Source organism: Amia ocellicauda, chromosome 6, assembly GCF_036373705.1.
Source record: "Amia ocellicauda isolate fAmiCal2 chromosome 6, fAmiCal2.hap1, whole genome shotgun sequence".
Classification (NCBI taxonomy): Eukaryota; Metazoa; Chordata; class Actinopteri; order Amiiformes; family Amiidae; genus Amia; species Amia ocellicauda.
This window is the reverse complement of record NC_089855.1, coordinates 17,154,882-17,181,637: the sequence shown is the minus strand read 5'-3', so window position 1 is coordinate 17,181,637 and position 26,756 is coordinate 17,154,882. Positions and strand designations below refer to the sequence as shown.

The following is a 26,756-nucleotide window of genomic DNA, read 5'->3' as shown; positions in this document are numbered from 1 at the left end:
CATTTTATAATAAATTGTCGGTAAGTGCTAAAATTACATTTTGGCTAGGGTAGGGGTTAGAGTTCCCATAAAACTTAGGCTTTCATTAAGGTTAGGGTTGCTTTCCCTCTGACTAAACTGGAATGGGTGCAGATTTGTATTGGCCTATAGCTTGAAATGATGGTGTTGGCTGTGGTTGGGGTTCAGGCAGCTGTTCAATGGATTATATTGACATTTCTCTTATTTCTGTACTACTGTGCAGTATTGTTTAGTGTAAAGATTCTCAAAATGATGTAGGTGTGAGACTTCTTTTGCCATATCTCTATTAATTAGTCTTTGTTAATGTCTATTTCTGGATGAAGTTAAGATTTTTTGGTTTAAGGTAAGTTGGTAACTTATTGATGTAATTCAAAATATTTGTTTAAGTATTTATTTATCGAGGCACACTGATTGGGAAACACTGTTAGAAATCACAGTCCGGACTTAGTCTGTAGCGTGAATAGAGCTGTAGTCTGACAACACAGTGATGCCTTTTTGAACGTCAGTGTTTTTGGATGTTTTCCAGGATGGGGTTTTTAGTTGTTTTGTTGTTCGCATGTTATGAGTAACCCAGTGAATACAGTGCTGTGTCAGCTATAGTCTATATCTGTATGTATTTTCCTTGAAACTGATTTTTTTCTTAAGGTTTGGCTGCAAGTTAGGGTAAGGTTGCTGTCAGTGTTTGAGTTAGGATTTGTGTGTGAGATTTGTATTAATCTTTCCAACTGATTCCTTTAAGTTTTTGTTTGTTTTTTCATTCTTCCATTGTGTGAAAGTGTGCCATGCTTCTCAATAGTAAGAGTTGACCTGTCCTGCATTGGTCCTGGCCTCCTGGCACAGTAGAGGGTATCTCAGTGGCTCTGTAAGCTTATCACCCTACAGTGCCTGTCCCCTATCCTGCAGAATGAGCCGCCCGTTTGTCTCCGGAGGATTTACTCCCCAGGCTGAAGGATTTACCCCAGCTCTAGCCCTGCCCCTCCCTTTTAACCTGGTTCCCACAGCTGCTTGTACAGCTCCCCTTGCCCTCTGGGAATGCCAGTGAGTCTGCCTGGGCTCCCCTGCCACTCTCTGTGCCCTACCTGCTCAGTAGTATAGTAGAGTTCCTCAGACAAGGTTGCCAAGATCACTGTTAACAGCAATACAGAAAGCATTTGTCGCATAAACAACAGAATGGATCATTGAAAACCAGTATTTGCTGGTCCATGGAGCTCATTTGGTGTCCACTGTACTTTAATTGAATTTAATGTCATTTTATTTTGCTTAGAATGCATCTGTATTTTGTATAAAGTGTGGGAAACCTAAATATTATTATCTCTTTATCCTCTGTGAATGTAGCTGTTCAACTGCACAAGAATGCTGTGAGGGGGCTGTTTGTTAGTCTGTATTATTGTGATTGTTCTGTGGGCGCCCTTATAAATTGACTTTTGATAGAGATATCCATGTATTTTTGGTGCCAGCACTGAAGTCAACATTTGCTATCAGCCAAGTTGTCTATAAGATACCTTACCAAACTAAGAACAACACACTGAAAATATACTGCAAGTTCAATACACCCTGGCATTTAAAAAAATTATGCAATGAAGCATTTAAGTTATTTATCCTTGCTAACCTCTCGTGCCCTATTTACACAGAAAAAAAGGCAGTCAGCATGGATTACTCTGATCCTAATTAACGGAGAATGGTTGTGATATTTGCTGGTTGCACATTAGCGTGCTGCCAGGTACGTGGAGGTAAACCAATCTGGATTAGAGGCCAGCGCTTGTGCTGTTTGTGTGAGACGTGAACCGTTGCATCAATCGGCGACAGCCCGCATGAAATAAGATATACGCCACAGTCACAGGGAGACCCACTGTCTTTGCTCCGGGATTATAGGTCAGGCGTAAAGATTTTGGGGTGGGAATTTAACTCTCTGACTTGACTCAAATAAAGGGGTCTCTCATGTGGCAAGCCTGGGCCTGTGTACAGTGTGCATATGTGTACAATTGAGTTTAGTGAATTAATTAATCATTTATTCACTGTTTTTACTGAGAACATCTCTCAGTAAATGGCTCATACTTTCTTGGGGTCACTCCTTGACAAAACTCTGTGTAACACCCTACCATTGCACCTGCTTACACCATTTTTGAGATTTTGATCATGGATCACTTGTGGTCACTGGAGACATGACAACGAATTTGTTAATCAAACTACAGTACAGAATGGGGCCCCATTGTCTTGTTCCTCATCATAAATGTCTCAGTTATTTCATACAGAGATTCAGAGAAATACATTAGCTAATTGTTGGTGTGACTACTGTAAATCCTAAATTAACTAATCTTCCCCAATATATACTAAGATTTAAAATGTCATTGTGGGTTAATGCAAACAGTACAGTACAGTATCATAAAAATGATATACATGCGGTTAAAATGCGGTTGTGTGCTAATTTACATAAAGTGTAGCACAGCCAAAGTATCCACATATTGAAGAACAGCAACATATGCAAACCCTTCAAGAAAAACCTATTTTAGTACATTGAAATTATGTTTTCAGGATAAAATCCCCCCTAGTGGAGTGGAATAATTCATGTTTTAATAACTTGAAGTGGTGTGTCTTTGTTGCCCACTGTTGCTACATTGTGGATTATTAGAGCCTTTCTCCAGGCGCTCAGACTCTGATACTCTTTCAGCTTCACGAATAATTGCAGGGCTCCTGTAGTAATGAAAATGTGAAAATCTATTTTGAAATGATTCTCTGTATTGTTCCCTGCACAGCAGTCAGCCATGTTTGTTTCCCTCTCTCTGACTGTATGTGTGTGTGTGTTTCCCTCTCTAAGTCTGGGTTCTCCTCTTTCACTACAATCTTGCTTCTGTGAGCTGGACTCAGCACATGGTTTAGTGTGAGGGATGATGACTAGATGTCTTCAGGCTCTGTTAAAGCTGCACCAACTGTTTGTTTTTGTTGTTTTTTAATGGAAGACACTTGGTTTAATAATTAAAGTTAATTTAATTAGCACACATTTACCACATTTACAGTTTATATTTTTGCATACAGTACAGTCAACCAAGGAGACATTCATTACAGTTCATGAAACAGTTGATAAAACAATAGTTTGTTCATAGGTGCTGAGTTCCATAAGTAAACCGAAAGTAAGCGGTCAGATTTGAGCACACCGCAGCTATACAAGGCCCTTTCTACCACTGTACTTTAGCTTTTCTGTTGTATACACATATTGTAGGAGGCAGTTTCCCATGGCAGATATCTGAGTAAACTACAACAAGAAGGATGAGAGTTTAAGAAGTCTGCATGGGAGAGACTGCAGTGTCTGAAAGGATGCTAGACTCCCGACCTTGAGAGACAAAGGCATTTTTGATTTGTTTTATCTGTGTAAAAGACACCCTTTGTTACTTAGGCTACATTGACTTGTTTTCGCTGCTAAAGCTTGCTTTGTTCTGCAGTGCTGTGAAAACCCAGTATTGTATATCCGCCTCAATGCGGAGAATGATTTTGACATGATAAGCCAAAGATCGCCTCCCTCCTTATCAGATGAATATATTTTTTTTATCTATAGAGTTCTTCAATAAAACTGTGTTCCATATTATTGCATTTCAGATGACCAGGACTGAAAATGAAGGCCTGTTTTTTTTTTAAATATTGCCAAGTGACAGCTCTAGTATTTTTCTATGTATGGAAAACACAATGCTTCATTACTTTCATGATTCAGTGGACGTCTACATTTATTGATCTCATTTTGACACCGCTTATGCTGTGAGCAAACAACATGTGCACATACCTCTGGCCTTTCATTATTTCATACAGAACATAATGCCAATACAAAGCCAACAGGACCTGAAACATGATGACGTTTTCTAGTTTTTTTTTTTTCAGTAGAATCTACATGACCACACACAATGTTTAAAAAAAAAAAAGACAATGAAAGTAAGCAAAAGTATTTACACTCCGTACAGATATAAAAATTAGAAGCGTTGCTATAAAAATATAATCTTTACATTAGGAAGTTGAGCGATAATTCAATATAAAAATTAGAATTTAAAGTCTAAATCGGCAAATTAAAAAAGCATTGAATATATTTATTTTGCTAATCATTTATTCTGTATACTGAGCAACAATGTCAGTTATAGATATGTATTCACACACATCTATCTCTTTATTTCTTCTTTTTGTCATTAAATGTGTTTCTTGTTTCGTTTCTTCCTTTTCATACCTTAATATACCAAAGTTACCTTGAATTGAATATTGAATATTATACAGTGTTTGTATAATAGCTTTTCATAATGTCACTGTACCCTGGGGGGGTAATTTGTTAAAAACCTTCAGAATCTATACAATTTACATGTAATGTGTTTAGGATATTTCTTGTATTTTTTAATTAATTGAATATATCCAAATTCCTGTAAACAAAATAAATATAAATAAATACACTTATCTATAGTGTTAAAAGTAAATTCAATTGTAAAACATTTTAACAAATTAAATATCTAAAAGGTCCAGTTATATACAGTGTTAATGCACAAAGAACATCTGGTTTGACTCTCCTGTTATTTTCCACAAGGGGGCGCTAACACGCTATAGTTGTAAAAGGAATTGTTTGAATTGATCTCCTTTAGGCAAACGATGAAGTACTCAGTTTCACAGAAGTGGGGGAGGGCAGTGTTGTATAAAGAACAAAAAACTCAGCTGCCTTCATATCATGTTGTAGTTTGTCTGTATATTCCAGTACAAAAAGTTATTTCTAGATAATAAATGGTATAAATTAAACAATACCACATTATCTATTGATCTTTAAATTACACATTGTAGGGTAGAACAACTAGAAATTCTCCTTTGTTTCCGCACTTTTCTTGCATGCCATCTGATTGTGTTTATTGATGCAGACGAGCAGAACTCAGTGTATTGATGCCGTCGGATTCATCCCATTCCATTTCATTCACCTTGTGAGCATAAACAGATAAGTGGACACAACACTTCCAGAGCCATGTACTGAAGGATTTCAGAATGGAAGGGATGATTATTCCCTGAAGCCCCCATTCTCCCCTCAGTATGGGAAGTAAAAGGCAGATACAGGAAGCCCCCAGGAACAAAACTGGGGCTTTCCCTGCCGCTCATTAATGCAGAATGCTTTCCAAGTCAACCTGTTTGCATGAAGTCTTCAGTACCTCTTTGGCTCTCAGCACACTTGCCCCTCAATATATATATAAATATATATATTCCTTCATGTTATTAAAATCTTGCACTTACTCTTACTTATAACTTATATAGCCTTTGGAATTTTAGATATTAGCCTACTACTTTTTAAAATTTCACGAACTTTGTTTTTAGAATTAGAACAGTGCTATAAAAACGGTAATTGTACATAACATTCTGATTCATAGAATACTGAATGAGTTTCTTGCATACTTTGAATGACACTTGCTTTGAACAGCCCAGTGTATCTTTCCTTTTCTTGTTTCTCTTGGAGAGATTGCTGGGAAACGACTTCGATTTCCACACCCATTCTCTGTCAGCATGTTTTAAGATAGAGAGAGCAGTGGGGAAAATGCACGGTGCACTTTTATCCAGCGCCGCCTGGGTGCTGTGAAGTTCTGCATCATTCTCATTTTGCCTCAGTACCGAAAGGTGGTGCTCTCTTGGTTGGGGTGTCTAGATGTAGAACTCTTGCTCATCGTCGTCAGCCGCCCCCTCTCTGGGGGAGCCATTCTCAGTCTCGGTGCCATGGCCGCTGTCCGCAGCCGAGGGTGAGAGTCTGCACAGGGGGTAGCAGGCGCTGTGAGGCCTGGGGGGGCGGAGAATGGAGGGTAGGGGGGAAGTCGAATGGCAGCGGAGGTAGCTGTGGACGAGGGCTGGTGGCGGGGTGCGACAGGACAGCCCGGAGAAAGATGGGACAGGGTTGCTATGTGCAGAGAGGGGTCTGGGCCGTGGTGGTGGTTGGGGTATGCTCTTGTTGCTGGAGCAGGAGGAGGGCCGCACGTAAGCGGACACCACTGACATATCCACGCTGCTGAGCTTGTTTCCCGTGTCCACGTCCGTCTCCTCGGCCCCCACCAGTGCGTCCACGTTGAGCCGGGAGCCGAGGACCAGGGAGGAGCGTGGCGAGGACGCGGGGGAGGCAGAGCGGCTGCTGCTGGCTGTGGGGAGGCAGAAGAGGGAGCGAGTCCGATGGCCGGCCCACCAGGACCCCGCCAACTCCGGCTTACGGCCCCTGCTCGCCGCCTCCTCCCCCCCGCAGACACTCGGCAGGTCGTTTTGGGAGAGGCGGTTCTGGGCCCGGGGCCGTGAGGTTGATCTGTTGTAGCGTTTGTTTCTGTAGGAGACTGGGCCTCGTCCCAGGTGCATGCAGGGGACTTGGGGGGTGGGGGTGGGTGCGGGGTCAGTATCTGCAGGCACTGGGGCAAACTGGGCAACTGTGTGCCTCCGCCGAGAGTGTCTGGAGGAGCCGTGCACCTGCACACACAAACAAGCACAGAGAGGTTAATGCTTGGTCAGCACAGGCTTTCTTGCAAAATGCCAACTGATGCTGAAAAAAAATAAATAATTACAGAATCCAATTTAAAGCGCTTTTTGTGCATTGTCATCTTTATAATTGATGAATCCAAAATCCTAAGCAATATTTGAAACCAGAGAGACAGACTCCAGTCTTTTTCAGATTATTTAAACAGTTGTAGTAACAAATTGTGCAGTGTGCAGAACACGGATTACTTGATGTTGATTGTGCATTAATAATGTGACATTACTTTAAATGTAATTTTTATATGAATGCACTTGGCAAAAACAATGACAAATTAACATAACATACATTTCAATATGCACTATCACAGATATTTAGTTGTATTTAAATTAAGCCCTCACAGTTCCAGTTCTGTACATGTGCTTGTGTTTACTACTTGATTGGTAAAGGACGTGAGATGCATGGCAAGTAAACGTGGCATTTCATTAAGACAATTTGTCTAATTTCCTACTACATATCCGCAGGTACATGCAGTACTCCCTACCACAGCAATACTGCAAAATAACCACATCCGTGTAAACAGACTAGGCTAGACCAAAATAAAAATGTTCACCTTCTCCCGAATGGCAAAGTGCGAACCTCTACTCTATTGCGCTGTAATTTGTTGTCAGAGGCTCTATTCTACAGCTTATAAATCAAATCATGATGGTGTGTGTGTAGGTTTGTCATTTGCAATTTTTACTTTGATAAAAGTTCTGATTTGGCCTTGGCCTAAAAGCACTTGATTTCAATAAATAAATAAAAAAGTTGTGCATCAAAATTAAAAGATAATATTAGCTTCACCAGAGAGTATATTTATAGGGTATACTTCAGAAAATAGCTGATCCTGAGCTAACTAACAGAAGTGCAGCCATTCATAAACAAAGGACCTTTTTACAACGGTCTTCCTTCAAAGTAATGTTTTATTCAGATGACTTTTGTTTTTGGCAAGAGGAACGATTGAATGGGCCTGTTTGTAATTTTCACTGGAATGCAACCTTAAGTGCAATCACGTAACCAGGGTACACCAGTGGAATAATGAAAGACAAGGATTATTTTACTTATTGCATCTCTTCTGTCTTCAGTTAAGCCTATCTCAGCTTTCTGGTTCGATACTGGTCCTGGAAATTATTTCCAACAAAGCCTTCTAGATTTTATTTAGTGTATCTTGGAGACAGGGAATAGGTTCTCAAAAGGCAGTTGACAAGAAGCAACAGGTTACAGTTAAAAGTGCTATATATATGTATGTGTGTGTGTGTGTGTGTGTTTAACTATGTACACTTTGTACTGGTGGGTGAATATTTGAATTTCTAAGAAAAGACACTCACAATGGTGTATTGAACATTTAATTCTTTAGTGGACTCTTGAATCGTCAGCACATTTTTCACATTACTCGCCTACGTCTCTGCTCTGCCTATCACTTTCAAAGCGTGACCTGTGATTCTGGGAGCCGCTGTGGTTGTGAGAGAGGAAGCAGACCCCACGCTAACATCAGTCTCCACAGCAGCTCGCTCTGCTGTTCCCCCAACTCACGAGCCCTGATTGTGAGGCAAAATGACAATGATTTACACTCAGTGCTCGTCTGTCATAGCTGTGGGAAAAGCACACATTCAATCCGTATGAAAGTATGAAACTAACATTTTATTCCCTGAAGAGTACAAAAAAAACAAATAAAATACTATGTTTTTTTTTGTTAATTAATAGTATAAAATGGCAGAATACTGCTGAAGGTATGAAGGTCTCAGAATAGACTTAGAAAGCTTAGTTAGCTTTATGCAGGATTGGCCTTTAAGCGCTTGCCAATGGTACAGTGCATGAACAGCAGAGTACAGGAAAAGAAAGATCTGCACAAGCACATTTGTGCATTAGGTATATGTCCCACATATGCCATGCTCAGGCCTAGTTATAAACAAGGTGGAATTCTTCCGGTTTATTTGACACAGCTGGGATCTCGTTTTTTATCTTTCTGTACAGGATGTGATGTGTTTTACACAAGATTTTATTAAATTACAATCTGTTCACTTACTCAGTAAGTGACAATATGATCTTGGAGGAATAGAACAACACACTAAACCACACAATCCTTGAATATTTTAGATTTTATTTTAATTGATCTAATTTAGAACGAGCATTTTACTTCCATGGAAGTGGTCCTGATCAGGGCTTCACAGGTGGTAGCTGCGCTCTGAATGTGCTTATGCCTTTATCCTACCTTGTTTCACTTTGCTAGGCACTGCCTGGCATCTCGAATGTTTGTTCCAGAAACAAAACGCCTCTGACAGTGCAGCAATCCAATGTCTCTGGGCTGACAATGGCCCAGTGTTCTGGTCGTTAGTCCTTCATGCACCATTAAGCAATGTGGAACCGGACCTCTCTTTCAACAAATGAATTATCAGTGGAGCAGATACCCAACACCACGTTCAAATTGGTTACAAATGTGACATTTAAAAATAAACAGACTCTGTACAGGGAAGGCGATTCAAAAAGTAACGGTAAGTGTAAACTGCAAAGGCAAGTAGGAAAAAGTTCCAGTTCAAATATCACGGCCTTATCAAGAACGTGCCTAAACATTAAGTTGTGAGTTTTAACTATTAGTTCCCTGGATACTAAGCCGGCTTCCCTGCTTTGACTCTGAATTGCTCACTCTTTTTTTGTAGTTTTATTTATGTGGTTTTACTCAGGACTATTTATGCATGGTTGAGATGAGATATCTCTCTGTTCAGGTGAATAGCAATATGTGTAATATCTTTCTAATACAGGAGATATAAATATTTCAATAAGAAATTATTTTAAAAAGCTCTGTGTGAATCTGGTTCATCTACATGGTCACAAGTCTATTAATAACTGCACACCCATTTTATTTCCACCATATTTTGGATTCACTGTTTTTTTATATATAAGTTAATTTCTAGTTCTTCCCAGAAATTGGTGATTTCAGTTGACGCCCAATCAAAGGAGGACACAGGCTGTTTGTTTATTCAAGATAGACCAAAGACGAAACAAATGGTGCAGTAGGTATGATTCCTTCCATCTCATTGTGTGTGTAATGAAGATATTTCTACTTTCTGTGGATATCCAGGTATATGCAGCCTACCAGCAGGTGGTCCTTGATAATGAGCCTCCTGCCATAACAATGATCTAAAACCGGTCTTATCAGGGCTTAGCCAGGCCTGTGCAGGAATGAGCCATAAGCGCACACCAACTGTTAACTATGAATTGCAGGACTCGGTTAAAGGGATGTAGCGTGACTGAAAAACTTGTTTTTTATAAGCAGTGAAGAAACCGTTGTTTTACAGTTAGAAACTGCGGAGAAGGAGTGGCAGCCTTGATATCCCAGTCCTGTCTGCTGCCTCCCTCTGAATCTTTTTATGAGGAAAAGCAGTGCCAGCCGAGTTTATTCTCCTCAGAAAGTGCTTTGTGTAACCCTCATTTTAAGAGAGTCTGAAACACTAGCTTTATCTTGTCTGTTTACTTTAAACTAATACAATCAGAACAATGGCTTAGATTTAATTAATCTTCCACACCAGTAGGAGTTGTGTGCCTATACTTCATTTTATTACAACGACTGATATCTGGTTATAATAATAACACAGAATAGACTACACTGTATAAGATACTTTTTCTTTCTTTCTTTTTCTGGTTTCTTATGCCATTATTTTTCATAATACACTATGACCCAAATGTAGGTTTATGATTTAAAGTGAATAGGAGTTTTACACACATCTTCGAATTAATAACAGAGAGCATGCTGCTTAAGCGGTGCTTGCTTCACTAATCTTCCCAGTGTACGTCAAGTCAGATTTCACATCTAAAAGCAATGATCCTGACTAAGTTAGTACACGGGTAATCAGAAATTTGAACATCAGAGAGTTTAAAGACAGAACAAAAGTGAATTCAACCGCATTGGTGTCTTTTTAAAAAGACAGAAAAAGGGAGTCAGTTTTCAATCTGCATAATGGACCAGTTGCCCTCCAAGACTAATCCAAGTTTATTTCCAAAGCTGTTATCTAATTCTGCGCTGATATAAATCCCTGCTGTAACTGATAGCCTGTTAGTCATGTTGTGACATTGCCCGAGAGCTCCGTCTGGGAGCCCTTATTGCAGGTACTCTTACAATGGCTCTCTGTGCTCGGGGAGATTAGGGAGTTTTTATTCATCACAGTACATTTAGGGCTGACGAAAAGGAATGCAGATCTGCCAGGAGAGACCCACGCCATGGCTGTCCGCTACCCCTGAAACCTAGGGAGGTCTTTTTGCATTAATACATCCTCAGTGCCTCAGTATGGAAAATATTTGTTTTAATGATTACAATTTATGGCAAGCGATGGAGTGGACATTAGCAGTTTCCAGGTATTGTGTGCTAATTTCACCCAAGAGCCTTGAAAGTGTGGACCTTGGCAGCAACCACTGTAATCTTTACAGTTGCACAAGGATGCAAATGCCACCTGTAGGGGCTCTATGTGAAGAAAATATTTTTCGTTCGAAATGTCATTTCACTGAGAGATTGATTTGTTTTATGCTCGGATTTAGCTTTTCTGCAGACTTTTTTTATTTTCCAGACTAAGGTCCAAACGTTTTATTTGCTTTCCATGGCCTGCATGTTCCCCAAAGTGTGCTGAAATATTTGACACTACATACTGCATTGGCTTATCTCTTATGTGTTTCACTCAAACATACCTACAGCATACTCCCAACATGTGTTTTTAAGTCCTCAGAACAAGGATTAGAAATTTTAACTGAAGAAATAGGCTGAATTTGAATACGATGCACTAGCATTTGGTACTTCATGCAGATTTGGCAATATCTATATCTATATCAAGAGAGAGAGAGATCGATCACAACTAACTACAACAAAAACGAAGCTAAATTCGTTTGTCATAAAAACACGCTGATTATATTTTTACCTAATGAACTGTATGAGAATGCAAAACACAGTCAAGGTGTGATAAGTGCGACAGTAGAGACATTTTTCAGCTGCAGGACTGTTCCCCACTGACCTGCAAGAGTATCTTGTTGCCATCGTAGTCCTCAGTCTGCCAGCGCACCTCGCTGATGGGGGTACAGGGATGTGGCAGCAGGGGCACCAGCTGCCCAATGTCTTTGATCCGGAACTCCATAATGGCAGAATCTGTTGGGGTGGGGTTCTGGCCCTTGGGGAGCCTCTTGAGGGAGAGCTGGATCTCGGTGTCGGGGTTGGAGTAGACCACAAAGAAACAGAAGTCGCCCTTCCTCTGGGCCAGCTCCCTCTTCAGCACCAGCTGGTACATCTTCACCATGTCGGCGTAGTTGTCATGGGTGCAGTATACGGTAAAGCGCACAATCTCCTTGCCGTAGTGCACCTGCCGCACAGCCCAGAGTGGTGTGCCGGGCGTCAGAGTGAAAAAGTCCTGGCTGCCGGGCATGTAAGGCAGCAGGCGTCCGTTCACCCTCTCGGTGTGGTGGTACTGCCAGGGTGGGCGCTGCAGGGCCTGGTGCAGCTGCAGGACCTGCTGCTCGCCGTACTCCTCCTGCAGGAAGAGGATGACGGCCATCGCGGGTTGGTTCAGCCCTCCTGACCTGGGCCTCTTGGTTCTCCTCCAGGCCCCCCGCTCTGATACCCGGAACAGCTGCAGCTCTGGGTGGATCCAGGCGAGCACGCCATCCACCGCCTTCTGCAGGGTCTTGGCATTCCCCGGGTCCGTGATGATATGCACGCTGACCAGGAAGGGATCGTGTAGGTCACCCACTGACAGCACACCTCCAGGACAGAAAGGACAAATTCAAATTCACTATAATGGGATTCATTACAAATGTGCGTTTGATCTGATAATTACATTTTAAATTGTAATGAATCTGCAATGTTTTATATTCCTTATTGTGTTTGGAATATTTCACCAAGGAGACCGGTGGACTGATCAAAATCAGAAAAACAGGATTGCACTAGCAGTGGCCTGGCTGCCGCCCTGTTCCTGAGCTGGCAAAGTATGGATCAATGTCTGACTGCTAATGACACTGCACTATTGGCCCAATAAGCAAAATGACAATCTGCCTGGGCTCATCTGCCAAAGTCTATTCAACAAACTCCTCATGTAATCCCAATGATGAGCCAAGGCCAATCGTGATCTGGGTATCACCCCTTCAGCAGACATCCAGTGCTGAAGCCTGCCATCATAGCCCTAATTATTCTGCCCCATTAGTTACTATACTCTCCTTTGTTGTAGCTACCTGTGCTGTGCTGGCATTAAGAGACGGCATGTTTCCATGACCATAAACTGTGGACAACTGAAGGAAACATGACAATGACAGATTCATTAAATCTGCTTAATGGATTAAACCTCTTAATGTAAAAACAAACAAACAGAAAACAGAACAGGAATTCCGTAAGGCCAACCAGATTGAATTGTGTATTTTATTATGTTTGTCTTGTGTAAACTGTAAGTCACCCTGGATAATGGCGTCTTCTAATAAATTAACAATCATAGTAATTATGTCTAATTAGCTCCCAACATGCCATTTCAAGATATTTTAACTAAGGTGATGCATAATATTTAATTAACGTCTTCATCAAATATGTGGGTGACAGGTTGCAAATGTATATCCTTGGTTCTGAATCGAATATGTAGCAGGAGGGGGCAGGAGTGCTGCCAAATTAGGTCATACATTCCTTTATTGGCTCATTAGTTCAACTCTACTATAATAGTATCTCCCCAACAATTTGCTGCATATTTCTTCAATTGAGAAAAAAAAAAGTGTCCCTTTACTGCACTATGATTCAGAGAGCTCGATGCGTGCGCTCGAACATCAGAAAGCATTAGTATTCCAGTGCCATTCTGACGATTACCATGGGGGAGCCACGCAATAACAAGTCACTACAAGGACCACCAGAGCACTGCACTAACCCGTTATTAGGATCTAAGGTTACAAGCACAGCAGAGAAAATCCTCTTTTGTTATGTGGGGAGAAATCAGAGGCTGAGGCTGCTGAGCTCTCAGACACAGACCCCGGCCTGGCACGGCTCTCCCCAGTCTTTGTGCAGAGTTACTGGAGCTTACTGTACCCTCCACACCCCGTCCCACACCATAGGGCTCTGTGAACAAAGCTTCCACCCACTTCCCATAGGTAATCTGATACACATAAAACATTAGGGGCACTGGACATTTCATAGGCAGGCTTGAAAGATGACAACAACTGCTGCAAAATGCTTAAAATCAGACAATTTTTCTGAAGGTAGTCACAGTTTATTTTATCATCTTCATCAGATAAAAGGTATATATGTATGTGTGTGTGTATATATATATACACACGTATTGTGTGTCCTTGAAATAAATGCGTACATAAATAAACAGGATGAGTGAAGGGGGCAGTGGAAGAGTTTTCTGGCTTCATTGAGGTAGATAAGCGATTGTAAATTAATGGACACATAAACACGACGGGTGGAGATGGGTTTCCTCAGCAGTCGAGGCTCCTTAGACTCTGAACAACAGAGAGTCATCAAGATGGTGAACGCAATGCCTGCTGACAGAAACATCTGTCAGAGAGCAGCAACCGGGGGGGTGGATAACTGCGCTGAAGTACAGAATTGTATACTAACACCGTTGCTAATCTAGAAAGGAAAGGGCTGGCCTGGAGGGACCAGGAAACAGCAGATAACCAGCACAGAGGCCTTCCGCAGAGTGGCAGTAAGCTTCTAATCCTGATCTAAGAGTTCCCAGTGTCCTCTTGATCTGTGCGTTAAATATACTGATAGGCTTTTTTAGCACAAGGTAAAAATATCTGTCTTATATTGCAGGCAAGGAGCATGCTGGCATCATGCAATGTGAAGAAACAATGTCAGAAAATGTAATATGGTTCATGTTTCAGCATCCAGTTGTTTACGATTAGCTTAATTACGGACGTTGTATGCCAGGCAAGTCTTTATTATACATGTCTGTAGTGGTGATGAGAAACAACTGGAAGGAGAAATTTAAGAAGGGAACCTCGGCTCTTGAACAGACTGTGATTTTTCATAGCGATTCCTATTGTATCGTATGGAATCAAAGTTTCCAAGACAATGAAAGAGAACCCCTCGGATAAGTTGTATTCCCATGTGTTGACAATTAGAAATAATTTTCATTGTTCCCTGATGTCATCGCTAAGACAGCTGGCATCTAAATAATAAATAAAAATAAAATCATGATGCATTACCAAACATGCACACTGTTGTTTTAGTGGGTTGCATGATCTTTCTCAATGTTTAGGTGGAATTCTGTGGCAGGGTTCCTCTATCTATTACATATCTATTGCTGTTGCCAGATGATGCAATGACACATTATATAGACAGAAACTACACTACAATGCTAATCCCTGCCTGCCATGCCTTCGAGCCAGGACTGTTTCAATGTGTCAGTGGGTTCTCTGAAGCTGCTATACCAAGTGTAGCAGACAGCTTTCACACACATGTTTCTGGCAGATTAAATTTTTCATCTCATCTTATTCGGAATATAACCACACAAATACAAATAGAGGTGTGCATCTGCAAAGAATTTTCCTTTCTCTTTTTTAATTAAGAATCATGAAAAGCTTGCTGGAGAGAGTACTGATGTACTGTGGTGCGAACGAATTAAAGAAGATAACATGGCAAGAACATTTCTGTCAAAACTATCAAATCAGAAACAGCTGAGAGACTGGAGCCGATTACAGGCGTTTATCGATTAGGATCTCAAAGAGGAGGTTTTGATATGATGCCATGCATTTTCACTTTCAATAATGTTAATCACACCAAAATCTGTGTAAATTAAAACACGAAGGGAAGAGAAAACTAGCATCATCACAGCTGTAGGTCTATTTCACAATGCTGTAAAGCGGCAATGAAAATGTATCTATTAAAGTCTAAGGTTCATTCAGAGTCAATATAGTCAATATTTCATATAAAAACTGTTGACACAAGTCTTGGTTTATGCGAGTGCTATGAATGCTAAAACTCTTCAACATTTCTCTCAATACTAGATGATTTATTGTAACAGCTATAGAATAAGGTTTTGTCTCCAGATACCATTAAGAATATGCTGAATTGTTGTCAACTGGCTGTAGTAGTGCTCACATTAATTCTTCTGTAATGATCCAAGGTCTGTCTGCTACCATCAGTTTATAAAATGTAATTTTATAGATGGCTTGATGAATCCTTATATATATAAACACTTGTACAAAGTGCTTATCTGTGTCTGCCACAGTGAAAACAAGCAGGTACAATGGGGCAGCAGGTGCAGATAAAGCATCAATTTGCTTTGGTGTTCTGTGGGTCTTGATGCGTGAGCATTAAGGCACTCCGAAAGTTAAGCACTCTGAGTAATAACCTCATGTTGCAAATCCTACACATACAGAAATAAATCTTGTTCTTCAATATAAACTAGAGTCAGCTCTTAAAAATGTCTGTAATCTATTACACACTTTCAATAATCAGAATAAACACACACATCTGTTCTTTATAAAGCCAAGCACTGTCAGGATAGTAATAGCACAATGAGACACCACAGCTATTAGGGTTTGATTTTTCATTGACAATGGAAGTTGGGGGGCAGAGGAAATATATTGCACAGTGCAGTCCTGTACATCTTGTTCTTTGTTACATGCAGTTGCCTGTTGAACAATTATAGTGTCCTGGATACTGCGATATATATATTTTTGGCCTATGCATTGCAGTGTCACAGCTCTGACTAAAAAGGCTGATGTGCAACAGTTCATTAAATATCTTTTGTAACCCCCCCAGGACCTTGAAGAAGGAAAACACACAAAGAAAAACTGGCAGCACTTTCTATGGCTTTCAAACATATCCGGCAATAAGTGCAAAAGCATATGTACATGAAACTAGGTCAGTCTCCGAAACAAGGAACAAAACGTAATATACAGGTCTAATACACAGCAGACAGATTACAAATCAAAACAAGGTTAAATATTTTAGACACAAATGGTCTCTTAAGACAGTCACTGCAATTTAACTTTATTGCAGAAGGTTCTCTGATCATTGCTACTACACTAAAGTTATTTATCTCTTCACAACACAGGGTGATAGAAGGAAAAAATACATCTCTCCTTCACAATGCACCTTAAATTTATTTGGGGTGGAGGTGGGGGGTTGCAGCTCAATGAGAGGGACATTCCACAAAACTATTTTCACTTGTGACACAGCTATCAAATTACCCACACTTCTCCACATCCAAACTGTTTATTCTAAACCATAGATGTAATTTACCATAGGAACAATAAATCCACTGCTGGGGTTTTCTCATAAATCTCTTTAAGTGTAGCTGATTAGCATATTTTAGCAATGCAGCACTGGCCACTGTTGGTGCCCATTAACTTACAAAGCAATTGTAACATTGATGATGTAACACTAACCGATAAGTGATATTTGTTGTATTTCAGAAATTTGAAAAGGTTTTGTCTGTTTACTGTTTGCGGTTTCCCATCACTTAAAAAGCGTGATACTTTCTTTGTTGAAGGGAAAGGAGGATCACGATCAACTTGTGAATAGAAGGCAGGATCTGTCTGTTTTCTGGTCCCTCGCAGATAAACACGTATCTGTGATTAATGGTGTCTCTGCAGACAGGATGGACCATACATCTGACTGTCAGCACATTTCCAGTCGCTCGCTGTGAAAGCAGGCCCTGGGATTCCAGCTAAGCTGAGCACTGTGGAGAGCATGGGACTGTCTGTGTTTACTTCGATTAACCCTAGTGCTGCAAATAGACCTGCAGAGCTCAGACATCCATATAAATTGACAGCTCAGCTGCCCCTCTGGGCGAAGGTCAGTGACTTCAGGATGATGAGTGCTTGGGCATTCATGCTAAAGAAAAGCACAGCTGTCCAAGTCATGAAGAACTGCCACAAAACAAAGAACTGGTCGGGAGATGCACGGCCCAGTGCTTGCTCAGTTGTAAAATTAGTACTTAAACAAGTGGGAAAACATGGTAAATGCTTAAAATGCTTAAAATGTTTTGCAGGAGAAGCTCTGCAGGATGACAAGAGAGTTCTTTGATTAAACAGGTCTCGTAATAACCAACAGACCAGTCAAAGAATAATGCGTTTCCAGATTAAAGCAAACACCAACACCCCTACTGCCCCCCCATCGAATTACATACTACCAACCCAGTAATTTATGGTGGGTTTCCACTAGAAATCGGGTTAAAAATTGCTTTAGTCGCGTGTTAAATATAGAATTTTGTGAGTGCTCTTCCGTTTGGGAGAGTTGACAGCCTGGCCACAGGGAAGAAGTAGTGAGAATAGTAATATAGTATATGCCAGTAAAGAGGTGTGATCTTTCAGACACCAGAAACTATTTAGACCTACATTATGCTTCGAAGTTTCCAGGTTTTTAAACCTCAGAATTGGAACAAAGTATTATAAAAACACAAACTAGATGTGTAATGTATAGACACAAAACAAAGCCAAACTCAATGAACCACCAAATACAGCTGCACTGTTTTCAGCCTTGGTAACAGATCAAATTTAATGACACTGAACTTAATGGATTTGAACAAATATAAGAGGCCAGATTTTACAGCCTGTTTTTTTGTTCCATAAACAAAGTTTGTTAGATTTTTTGCAAAGTTTTACCACAGGCTCATTTTACAAGATGGAAAAAGCAGGCCTATCAGTCTGCTAGAAGGCCCCACTGTCGTCTGTGTAGCAGTGCCAGAAGACAATGCGGTGCGGAGACAAGCAGGATTTAACAGGAAAAACATGAAAATCAGTCCTGGCCTTTTGTCAGTTGCTCCAACTTCCTGTGTTTCACGTAGGCTAATGCCATTTCCTAGAGCAGAGATTAATGGTCTAATATTGGACATAATCCCTGCATTGTGATCCACACTGGACCTGGCAGCAGCGGCAGGAAGGTCACTACACACATGTGGGAAACACAGTGGGCATTTTAAAGTAGAGATAAACCAAGGCTCTGATTGTTAAAATGACTAAAGATTGAGATCTGTGTAGTTTTACAGTATGTGTGGCACTCTTGTATACACAGAAAAATCAAATAGGCTGTTACTGGAAACAAATATATGAGGGTAGACCCTTTCAGCTTGCTGCACAGTGGGTCATATTTATTCCTTAAAGATTCAAATATAGATAGTTTGCAGTTATTTAAGTAATTAATATAAATAAAGAGGCTATCAAATGATACTTACTGCTAGCAGAAGACATGGGACTGTAGTCAGACCTGCAATGAAGAAGAAAAGTTCAGCATTTAGCCTCTGAGTATATTGTAAATTAAATTAGTGATATGTCCTCAAATTTCAAAGCAGTATAAAAAAAAATATATGGACAGCAGACGTTGTATACATTGGGACAGTACACACCATAGAAAACTAGACATTTAGACAATTATCCTTCATTGTGCAATGTTTACTGATTGATGTTGTTTGTTTCTCAAAGTTGAAGAACGCTAGTGATCAAAGCAATATAAATGTCAACCCCCTTGCTTAGGCAAAGCTTTCACTGAAGAAGCAGCCCTCACTGACTGCCTCTGAAAGCTTCTCCTCGAGGCCCACCTGTTGGAGAAGACATTCACTATTGCCAAATGGGTTTTTGCAGCTGAGCTCGTGTTAGCCTGGCAGTGAAGACGCATACAGACACTTAAGCCTGGTAACAGACATTGGTGACATCAGTCATGTTCAGTTAAGCTCAGTGAGGTGTTCCTGGCCAAGGCACAGAAGACGGGGTTGATAGCTCAGCACATGATAGCTCCATCCCTCGCTTTAATCCGGTCACTTTACTTAAGGTTCCACCTGAGCCATCAACTCGGTGTGACTTCTCGCATGGAAATGATTGTCTTACGGTCATTAAGCTGCGACTGAGCAGCAGCTTCCCTTCAGTTGAGAGAGACTGAGTCTGTCCTATCATTTAACAGCATGATTGACACTGCCGTCTCTGAGCCTGCCTGAAACTGGGCACGCTAGGACGCACTCACTTCAGTACTGAGCCCCGAGGGACAGGCAGACGGTGAAACAGTTGATTATTTTTCGGTTTGTTTTGTTTTGAAAATGCACAATGCAGATTTTCAATCACTTGGTGTATGATTTATCATCCTGCTGGATCAAATTGAATATGATTATGCCATTTTCCAAGATTACTATAATGCGTAGCAGGAAGCATATGACACTGGCCAATCACAGCTTACCTCTAGAAAAACACAAAATTACAGTTCCTGTCTTCTCTGCCTCTCCTGATGCCTAATTTAGCCCCAAAGTATCTCCATGTTCCACTGTTAGTTTTAGAAAGCTTCCCGCAGGTAGAGCAGGGTATGATCCAAGACCACAGAGGCAGCGTTAAGGTCAGGTCAGGACCTGTGGTGGCTGTTTGACTCCAGACTGCAAAACAATCAACAGAATACAGGACCATCTGGGGCAGTCTCTGTTTCCCGCCTGAACACGGAAATTTGTTTCCACTGTCATGGTGAATTGGAAGCAGCACCGTGCATTACGAGCGGTTTCCTGCTCTCTCTGCACTGGTGAGTGAGTTGTTGGCTAAGGTCTGAAATGCTTGAGGCCTCTTCCCCCCGGGCTGACAGAAAGTGGTAACTCTGAACAGACTTCTGGAGGCTGTCGTCCTGCTAGTGTCTCTGACGCAACTCTTTGTTGGTGGTACTCACTTTCTCACACGAGGACAGAGGCCCATGTTTGGTGTTGGAGGTGCACCTTCTCCTGTCCTTTCCTATTTACACGGCACTTTCCACTCTGTGCTCAGAAGAGGAACCTTGACTAATGTACTGATGACCAGAACAGAAGCAGAGTTGGCCTTGCTAATTCTCCACGCTGTTCCCCCACTGTTTTCTTAGTAGCCGAAGCCCATTTAGGAGGTTGCCCAGACATTATGAAAATCATCCCTTGTATTTGTTGTTTGCCGAAGGTAATCAAATGTAAACTATGAGGATATACACGACTACGTTCCGTTAATTTCTTTTAACAAACTAACAAGACTTTCAAGGCAGTAGTTAACAGAAAATAATGCTTAAATAATTCGCCACTTTTTAATTCTGTTGGAGGGCAAACCTCTGGGAGAGTGGTGAATCTTGACGTGTCCTGCAATGTCTCAGATGATAATAAGAAGGATGGGGAGCAAGATTTAGGACAAAAGGATTAGCAACTCATGTGTTCCCTCCTTTGTCCGTAATCCCCACAGTCAAACCTCCACATAAAGAAACCTTGTACTCCAATTGTGGAAGCGATGGGCCATCCCTGTTACCATTTCTCACAGCGTACAAGCGGAGTTCATTCCTTACTTGCGAAAATCCTTCTCTATAATGGACGGTTGAAGTTTCACTATTATTACACTCAGAGACACTGAAAGTATGATTTTACAGTTTTGTCTTAAATAGTGGTCATGGTATAGCATATATCAAGCTTTTCAAAATGTACGAACACTTTGTTTCATCATATTATAGACATGCGTTTAATTCGGTTTGCTGACCAAGCCCGTTTGTAAGGTAGTAATGTTAGTGCACTCTTGAAGAGAGGAAATCCACGCATCTTAAATATTTTCAATCTTAAAGGCCTCTCCTTATTGTTTCTCTCTTTTTCTGTTATACTTCTTTAAGCAACAGCTCCTGCAAAATACAAAACTTTTAAATTGGTTTTGATTGTTTTATCAGTATGCCTCCTTTTCCTCCATTGAGTAGTTGTGCAAGCAGATTAAAGTAAACATTTCATTTGCTTAATTATGTTCAGAAACCTGTTGCCCAAGTGGATTGAGAGTGCTTCTGTGAATAAGCTGGCTAACATCCCATTATCCTGTATTACAAAACATTCTAATTCCCCAACACACCCATTCCCCCAAAGGGTAATTGGATTATCAAAACAGTGTTTGTCCTAATCTACCAATTTACTCTAAATGCCTCTCTTGTTGTAACACTGCAATGATGGCAAAGTCTTGTGGCTGCCAATCATTCCAGTTTTGTATTCCACTGCCCAAAGGTTTCAGGATCATAGCGATCATAGACTGTCCTTCCCAGTTCTAAAGCAGCCCATGCCAAACCATATACCCACACACACCAAAACACTCAAGCAGCCAGGGGGAGGTCATCCAAGGGGCCCTGGGAGGTGGAGGAGGGAAATAGCTGAGTGGTTGTTTTTTTTTTCTACTTTTAATAGTTAACATCTGGAAAAACACAAATTTGTTGGTTTCAATACATACTAGGTACAACGCAAGGTGCTTTCCTACAAAGGGACCACAATAAATAAGATTAGTCATGGCCACCACATAATTAAAAACCTGACTGATCTTTGCAGTGCTAGCACTCTTTTATAGTACTGCTTCTTACCTCTCACCATTTTATGAACAAATACTTTTTATCAAAATCAAATTCTAAACTGCCCCACCATCTCTCAGTCTGTTTTTACACAAATATATGTAAAGAAATAATCACGAGCGGAAATAAGGCCATGTGAACTATATAGTAAACCAACAACACAAGACTCACTCTGGCAGTGAGCTAAGAGCCATTCTCTCAATGGATTAGGCACCAAATCTGCATAATCACAGTCACATCATGGATAACAAAAAGACAGATCTGTGTTTTGTTGTTAGAAAAAGGATGTGCCGTCACATGCCATCTGGAGCGATCGCAGTGGGACCCAGTCAGAGGCATGCTCTTTCCAACTTTATATGTCAGCTTTCACAGCTTTTACACCTTATCTTCAATCACAATAAAAGAGCAAAATATGATAGTGTAAAATTAGAAAAGGCATTCTTACGAGTTCAAAGGAAAAGAGGTCTGGAAATCTGACACAGAAAGCCAATAACCTGGGAATTATTTAGACAATGCAAGGGCCAATAATAACCGTTTCTGGTTGCAGCTGTGTGTTAACTGGCAATTGATGTGTAGTGTTTTCAATATCTCAACAAGTGTTAAAATGGTTACTGGAGATATAATAATTGAGAGAGAGAGAAAATCCCAACCTCAAAAGAAGTCTAAAAAAACTAATTTACAAAACTGACTTTCATCCCAATGTACCTGTTATGTATGTATGTACATTTTTGTTTCTCCAAGGGTGCTCTTTTTCTTCAGGGGACACTGACAACTAATCACACCCGACACACAATCACAGCACATCATTATCCGACTGCTAGAGTCTCTGTCTGTACTCTCTCTAACACCAACACACAGAAACAGCTGCACCACACACACACACACACACCAGTATACATCCAATCAACATACCTAAAGGCAAACCAGGAATACACCCAAGCATCTTTGCTTAGTATTCACTGTTGGGAAAAATAAATAAATAAACACACAAAATCAGAGAAAATCAATAGAGTGCATTTGTATCACTGTTTTGATTATTATTATGAACTATCTTGGAAAAATAAGGTACGTCGTCTATGTATATGTGTTACAGATGACAATATTAATGTCTTTTACATCCCTAGCTACAGCTGTCACTGTGTAATTGGCCAGGTGTCACTTTTTGACAGCACTCAGCAGGTGGGTGATATTATCCCTCATCTGAAGAACTTGAATAGCTTTTCTTACACACGAAAAAGAAAGAAAAAGAAAAGACAGAAGGAATTTTGGACAGTACAGCAACGTGCAATGGCTCAAAATAAATGACCCGTATTTGGCAGAATTAAAAACAAACACTGAGAAATGATCTTGACCATATCTGGTTACAGAGTTAAAGAGGAGAAGGAGGATGTGGGGGGGAATGTAGCGGAGATAGTATAGTAAGAATCGCGGTCAGTGCAATGTGTCCTGCAGCTCGGCTACAGTAGCAGCAGCAAACTCACCCTCCGGTCTCTGCCCCTGAATCCACACCATCATCTTCAGTGGAGTTCTTTTCCATTTCAGAGGATAACGACATATTTAGTTGGCATTATTTCCCGTGTCTGCTTTGTCCCGGATTGGAGGACGGTGTGAGCCTGTGCAGCGCCCTGCTGGCAGCCCCGCTCGCTCAACAGGCGTCTCCGCTACTTTGTTGCGCTGCGTCATCCAGGAGAGGCGACGCCTCTGACGGGCGCATCGTCTCCGCCGGCAGCGCTGACCTTGAATACGCGCGGCCTCTGCTGCGTAAAGTGCGCACCGATGGGCTCACATGAGGTGACGAAGATAACTAATTTGAAAGGAATGTATATGTTTGATAGTACTTCTACAAACATTAGAACTAACCAAAGCATCCTTCTTACTTTTCACTTGAAACATGATTTCAGCATGCAAATGAATGCAATTAAGACATTCTGTACAACATCTATAGTGACACAGTATTTGTTCATTACATGCATTTTTTATATATATATATATATATATATACATACACTACATGTGGCTGGGTAGGCAATGAGGATACAGAAATAGCTACACAAAACACTGCCTTGAAGTTCCACCGGCCTGAAATAGTTGTATAATCCCTGTGCCTTTTGTTTTTGTGTTTTGTGTGCCTATTCAGGTAGATTTCTCAGCGCTGCTCTCAGACTACTCCTGTGTCAGTCGGTTGGCTTTTGCTCTGGGCAGTTCTCATTTTCTTCTGTTGAAACTGATGATTTGCTTAATAAGACCTCAGTGGTGGTTTTCACCTCCTAAAGCTGTGGGGGATTTCAAGATACTTACAACATTATAAAAGGTCACTTGATAATAATGCTCCGATGAACATCAAAAGCAGACTTAGGGGTCCGCCTAGACACGGGTACAAGGGTGACCTAAGGGGTGATCATTTCAAAAGAAGGAGAATTAACCCAAACCAGTGGAGTTGTGAGAGTTAATTAGAAGGGCTTAACAATAGCCCAATGTCAAAAAGAGAGTCAGACAACCAGGCTAGGTGCACAAAGTTCTCATCCCAACCAGACTTGCGCTGTTTTTGTTTTTTAAATGAGGGTCAGGATAGTAATACATCTGCATGCTTCCAGAATAAGAATTACAACAATTACATCAATTCATAGATAGAAAATAATACCCAAACACTTACATATAGGTTCCAAACAAATATGTATTTAAGCAAATTCAGAGTACAACATTTTGATGTATACAAGTTCTTCATCAGCATAAGAGAATTCGCATACAAACAGATTTAAATATAATGTCATACATGTGTGATGAATTAACACAATCAGGACTCTACATAATCTATTAATTCAGTTTAATTGATCAATTTGTATAATATATAGTGTCCATTTAAATGCTACAAATGACATCTTTTTAATTTGACATTTTGTATCAGAAACACACATTAGTCCACACACAATGAAAATCACAGATTTATATGAGACAAGTTTTGTGCAACTGTAATTCACCTTATTGCATGGAAACGTTAATTTGACCCTATATTGTATACAGAATTATAATTTTCTTTTATGACTTATTCAAATGCCTAAATATGAATATCACAACACTTTTTTCTATAAAGAATAAGAAAACTAATGTGTTAGTATTAACTCTGTCTAAATCAGGTTTGTCTCCTGAAGTAATCGGTTTTGTATAATTTATCCTCTTTAATCCCATCTTTATTCTATATAGTCTTAATCCCTCCTCAGTACATCTTCAAAACCCATTCCCAGAATGCAGCAGGGAATCGGAACTCTAATTGAATCCTTGTTACTTTAATTTCGTTATTTACAATTTCCTCAACATCCATACTTCTTTACAATTGTCTGTGCACTCATTCTATACAAGTAAATGACTGCATTGGGTTTCAGTTATTGTACTTCAGTGCTGTCTTAGCATCCACGCTGCAGTACAGATCTGTAAATGTATTAATTAGTTGAATGAACACTTAATAAACATGGAATTGTGTGTGTTAAATTAACTAAACCGTACACTGCATTACTGCTCGCAAACTCTGGCCATTCCACCCTGCCAATACAATATGCTTGTTAGGCATGGGTATCTCTAACAGCACTTCCCATTCCAGATCCACCGTACAATGATATATTGATTTTCCTGGCCAGATTAATTGTTCACCCTGGTAATGGGAGTTTCTGCCACTAAGTACGTGCACTACAATTATAAAAGCACTGTTCTACATTTGATTCTGCTGCCATCTTCTGGTCCTAATGGGTACTTTTAACAGAAGTCAATTGCTTGAGCACATTTTGCAATGCTTTTATAGGCTCCATTTCCTTTTGATTGATTTATTCATTGGTTCTGAGCAAAGGAAAGCAAAGTACAGTCTTAAGGGTTTGTGGTCAATGGATTGGACAGAATTTGAGCATGGACATAGGTTATGATAGGGTATTATTATGGATACTGATATAGGTGGCATTGGGCATATGGTTAAATTTAAATTGATCCTGAGTACTACAGATTGAATAGCAGATTGGGAATAACTTCAGATTTTGTTTGCTGAGGTTGGAGTTCTGGCTGTTATAAGGATTAATCATGGGGAAGGTGTCTTTACCCTCATTCCAACACATCCCTCAATGCAAAGACCAATTACCTTTATAATCCAGTGTGTTTTAGGTGCTAGTCTACTTAATAGCAGTCCTGGTATCAGGTGCCAATTGTGGATGTTTTTAATGTAAGAGTTTCAGATCCCTAGTCAGTCATTCCTTAAATCTTTTAGATAAAATGACAAAGCCTCCAGGAAAGCATCCTGCAGCTCTGCTTCCAGGATATACCTGTATAGGTCTGGCATTGTGCTTTTATTATGGTGCCACCTTGTGCCACACTCCCATTTTTGCACTAGCATCATATACTCTTTGTATAGTATACCTTTTTGTTATCTTCTTAGTCCTTCTCTTGGTCAATGTTAATAAAAATGGACATGAGGTTCACACTACATCTACCAACTCAGTGGGAGCAAGAGTGAAGCTGATCTCTGTAAATACGAACTGACACTAGGATAGCAATTTGTACTGGAATGTGACCTTTGTTTATTCACTGCCCTCTGCAGGGCAAGACACTCCCCCTGTGGGTCACAGAAACAAGTTTTTTTTTGTTTTTGGAAGTGAGGAGTACAGAGAGTCTCTCTGTAGATCAGCACTGATAGCATTACGGTGTGCCACTGCATCGTCAAAACTTATTCTGATCTCAGTGTCCCATTGGTGGTTGGAAGCATTTACATCATTTTTTTTTTAGATATAAGAACGTTATATAAGCAAACAAGAGTTGCACAAAACTGTCTCACAACGTCACTTTTCTGCTTTGAAGTAGGTGACTGACTAAGACTTAATTTTAACAGTTATTCCTCATTGCATTTGTTATTTTGCAAGTGGTGCCCCTTCTGAATTACCTGATTAGTCAGTGTTTATGGGCTTGTCTCTGAGACATAGCTGCTCAGTGTAATTAGCTCTTCCCTGCAGATCAAGTGGT

General features: G+C 40.5%; 1 protein-coding gene across 1 annotated transcript; it reads right to left on the bottom strand.

Annotated features, from left to right (window-relative positions):
* Positions 1–2,983: 2,983 nt before the first annotated feature.
* fam124a (family with sequence similarity 124 member A) lies at positions 2,984–23,401 on the bottom strand. The gene is made up of 4 exons (XM_066706385.1): positions 23,243–23,401; positions 18,643–18,674; positions 11,500–12,239; positions 2,984–6,459 (listed from the first exon to the last, which is right to left on the bottom strand). The coding sequence occupies exons 1-4, from the start codon at positions 23,314–23,316 to the stop codon at positions 5,659–5,661; spliced, it is 1,647 nt and encodes a 548-aa protein (XP_066562482.1). The 5' UTR covers positions 23,317–23,401; the 3' UTR covers positions 2,984–5,658.
* Positions 23,402–26,756: the final 3,355 nt, after the last annotated feature.

What these genes read in the sequence shown, in the direction of transcription:
- fam124a (XM_066706385.1), bottom strand. Translation starts at nt 23,316, where the DNA reads ATGTCGTTATCCTCTGAAATGGAAAAGAACTCCACTGAAGATGATGGT. An exon ending in TCAGGGGCAGAGACCGGAGG is followed by an intron (nt 18,675 to 23,242) that starts GTGAGTTTGCTG and finishes TCTTCATTGCAG; the next exon opens with GTCTGACTACAGTCCCATGT. An exon ending in GCAACAAGATACTCTTGCAG is followed by an intron (nt 6,460 to 11,499) that starts GTCAGTGGGGAA and finishes TTGTGTGTGCAG; the next exon opens with GTGCACGGCTCCTCCAGACA.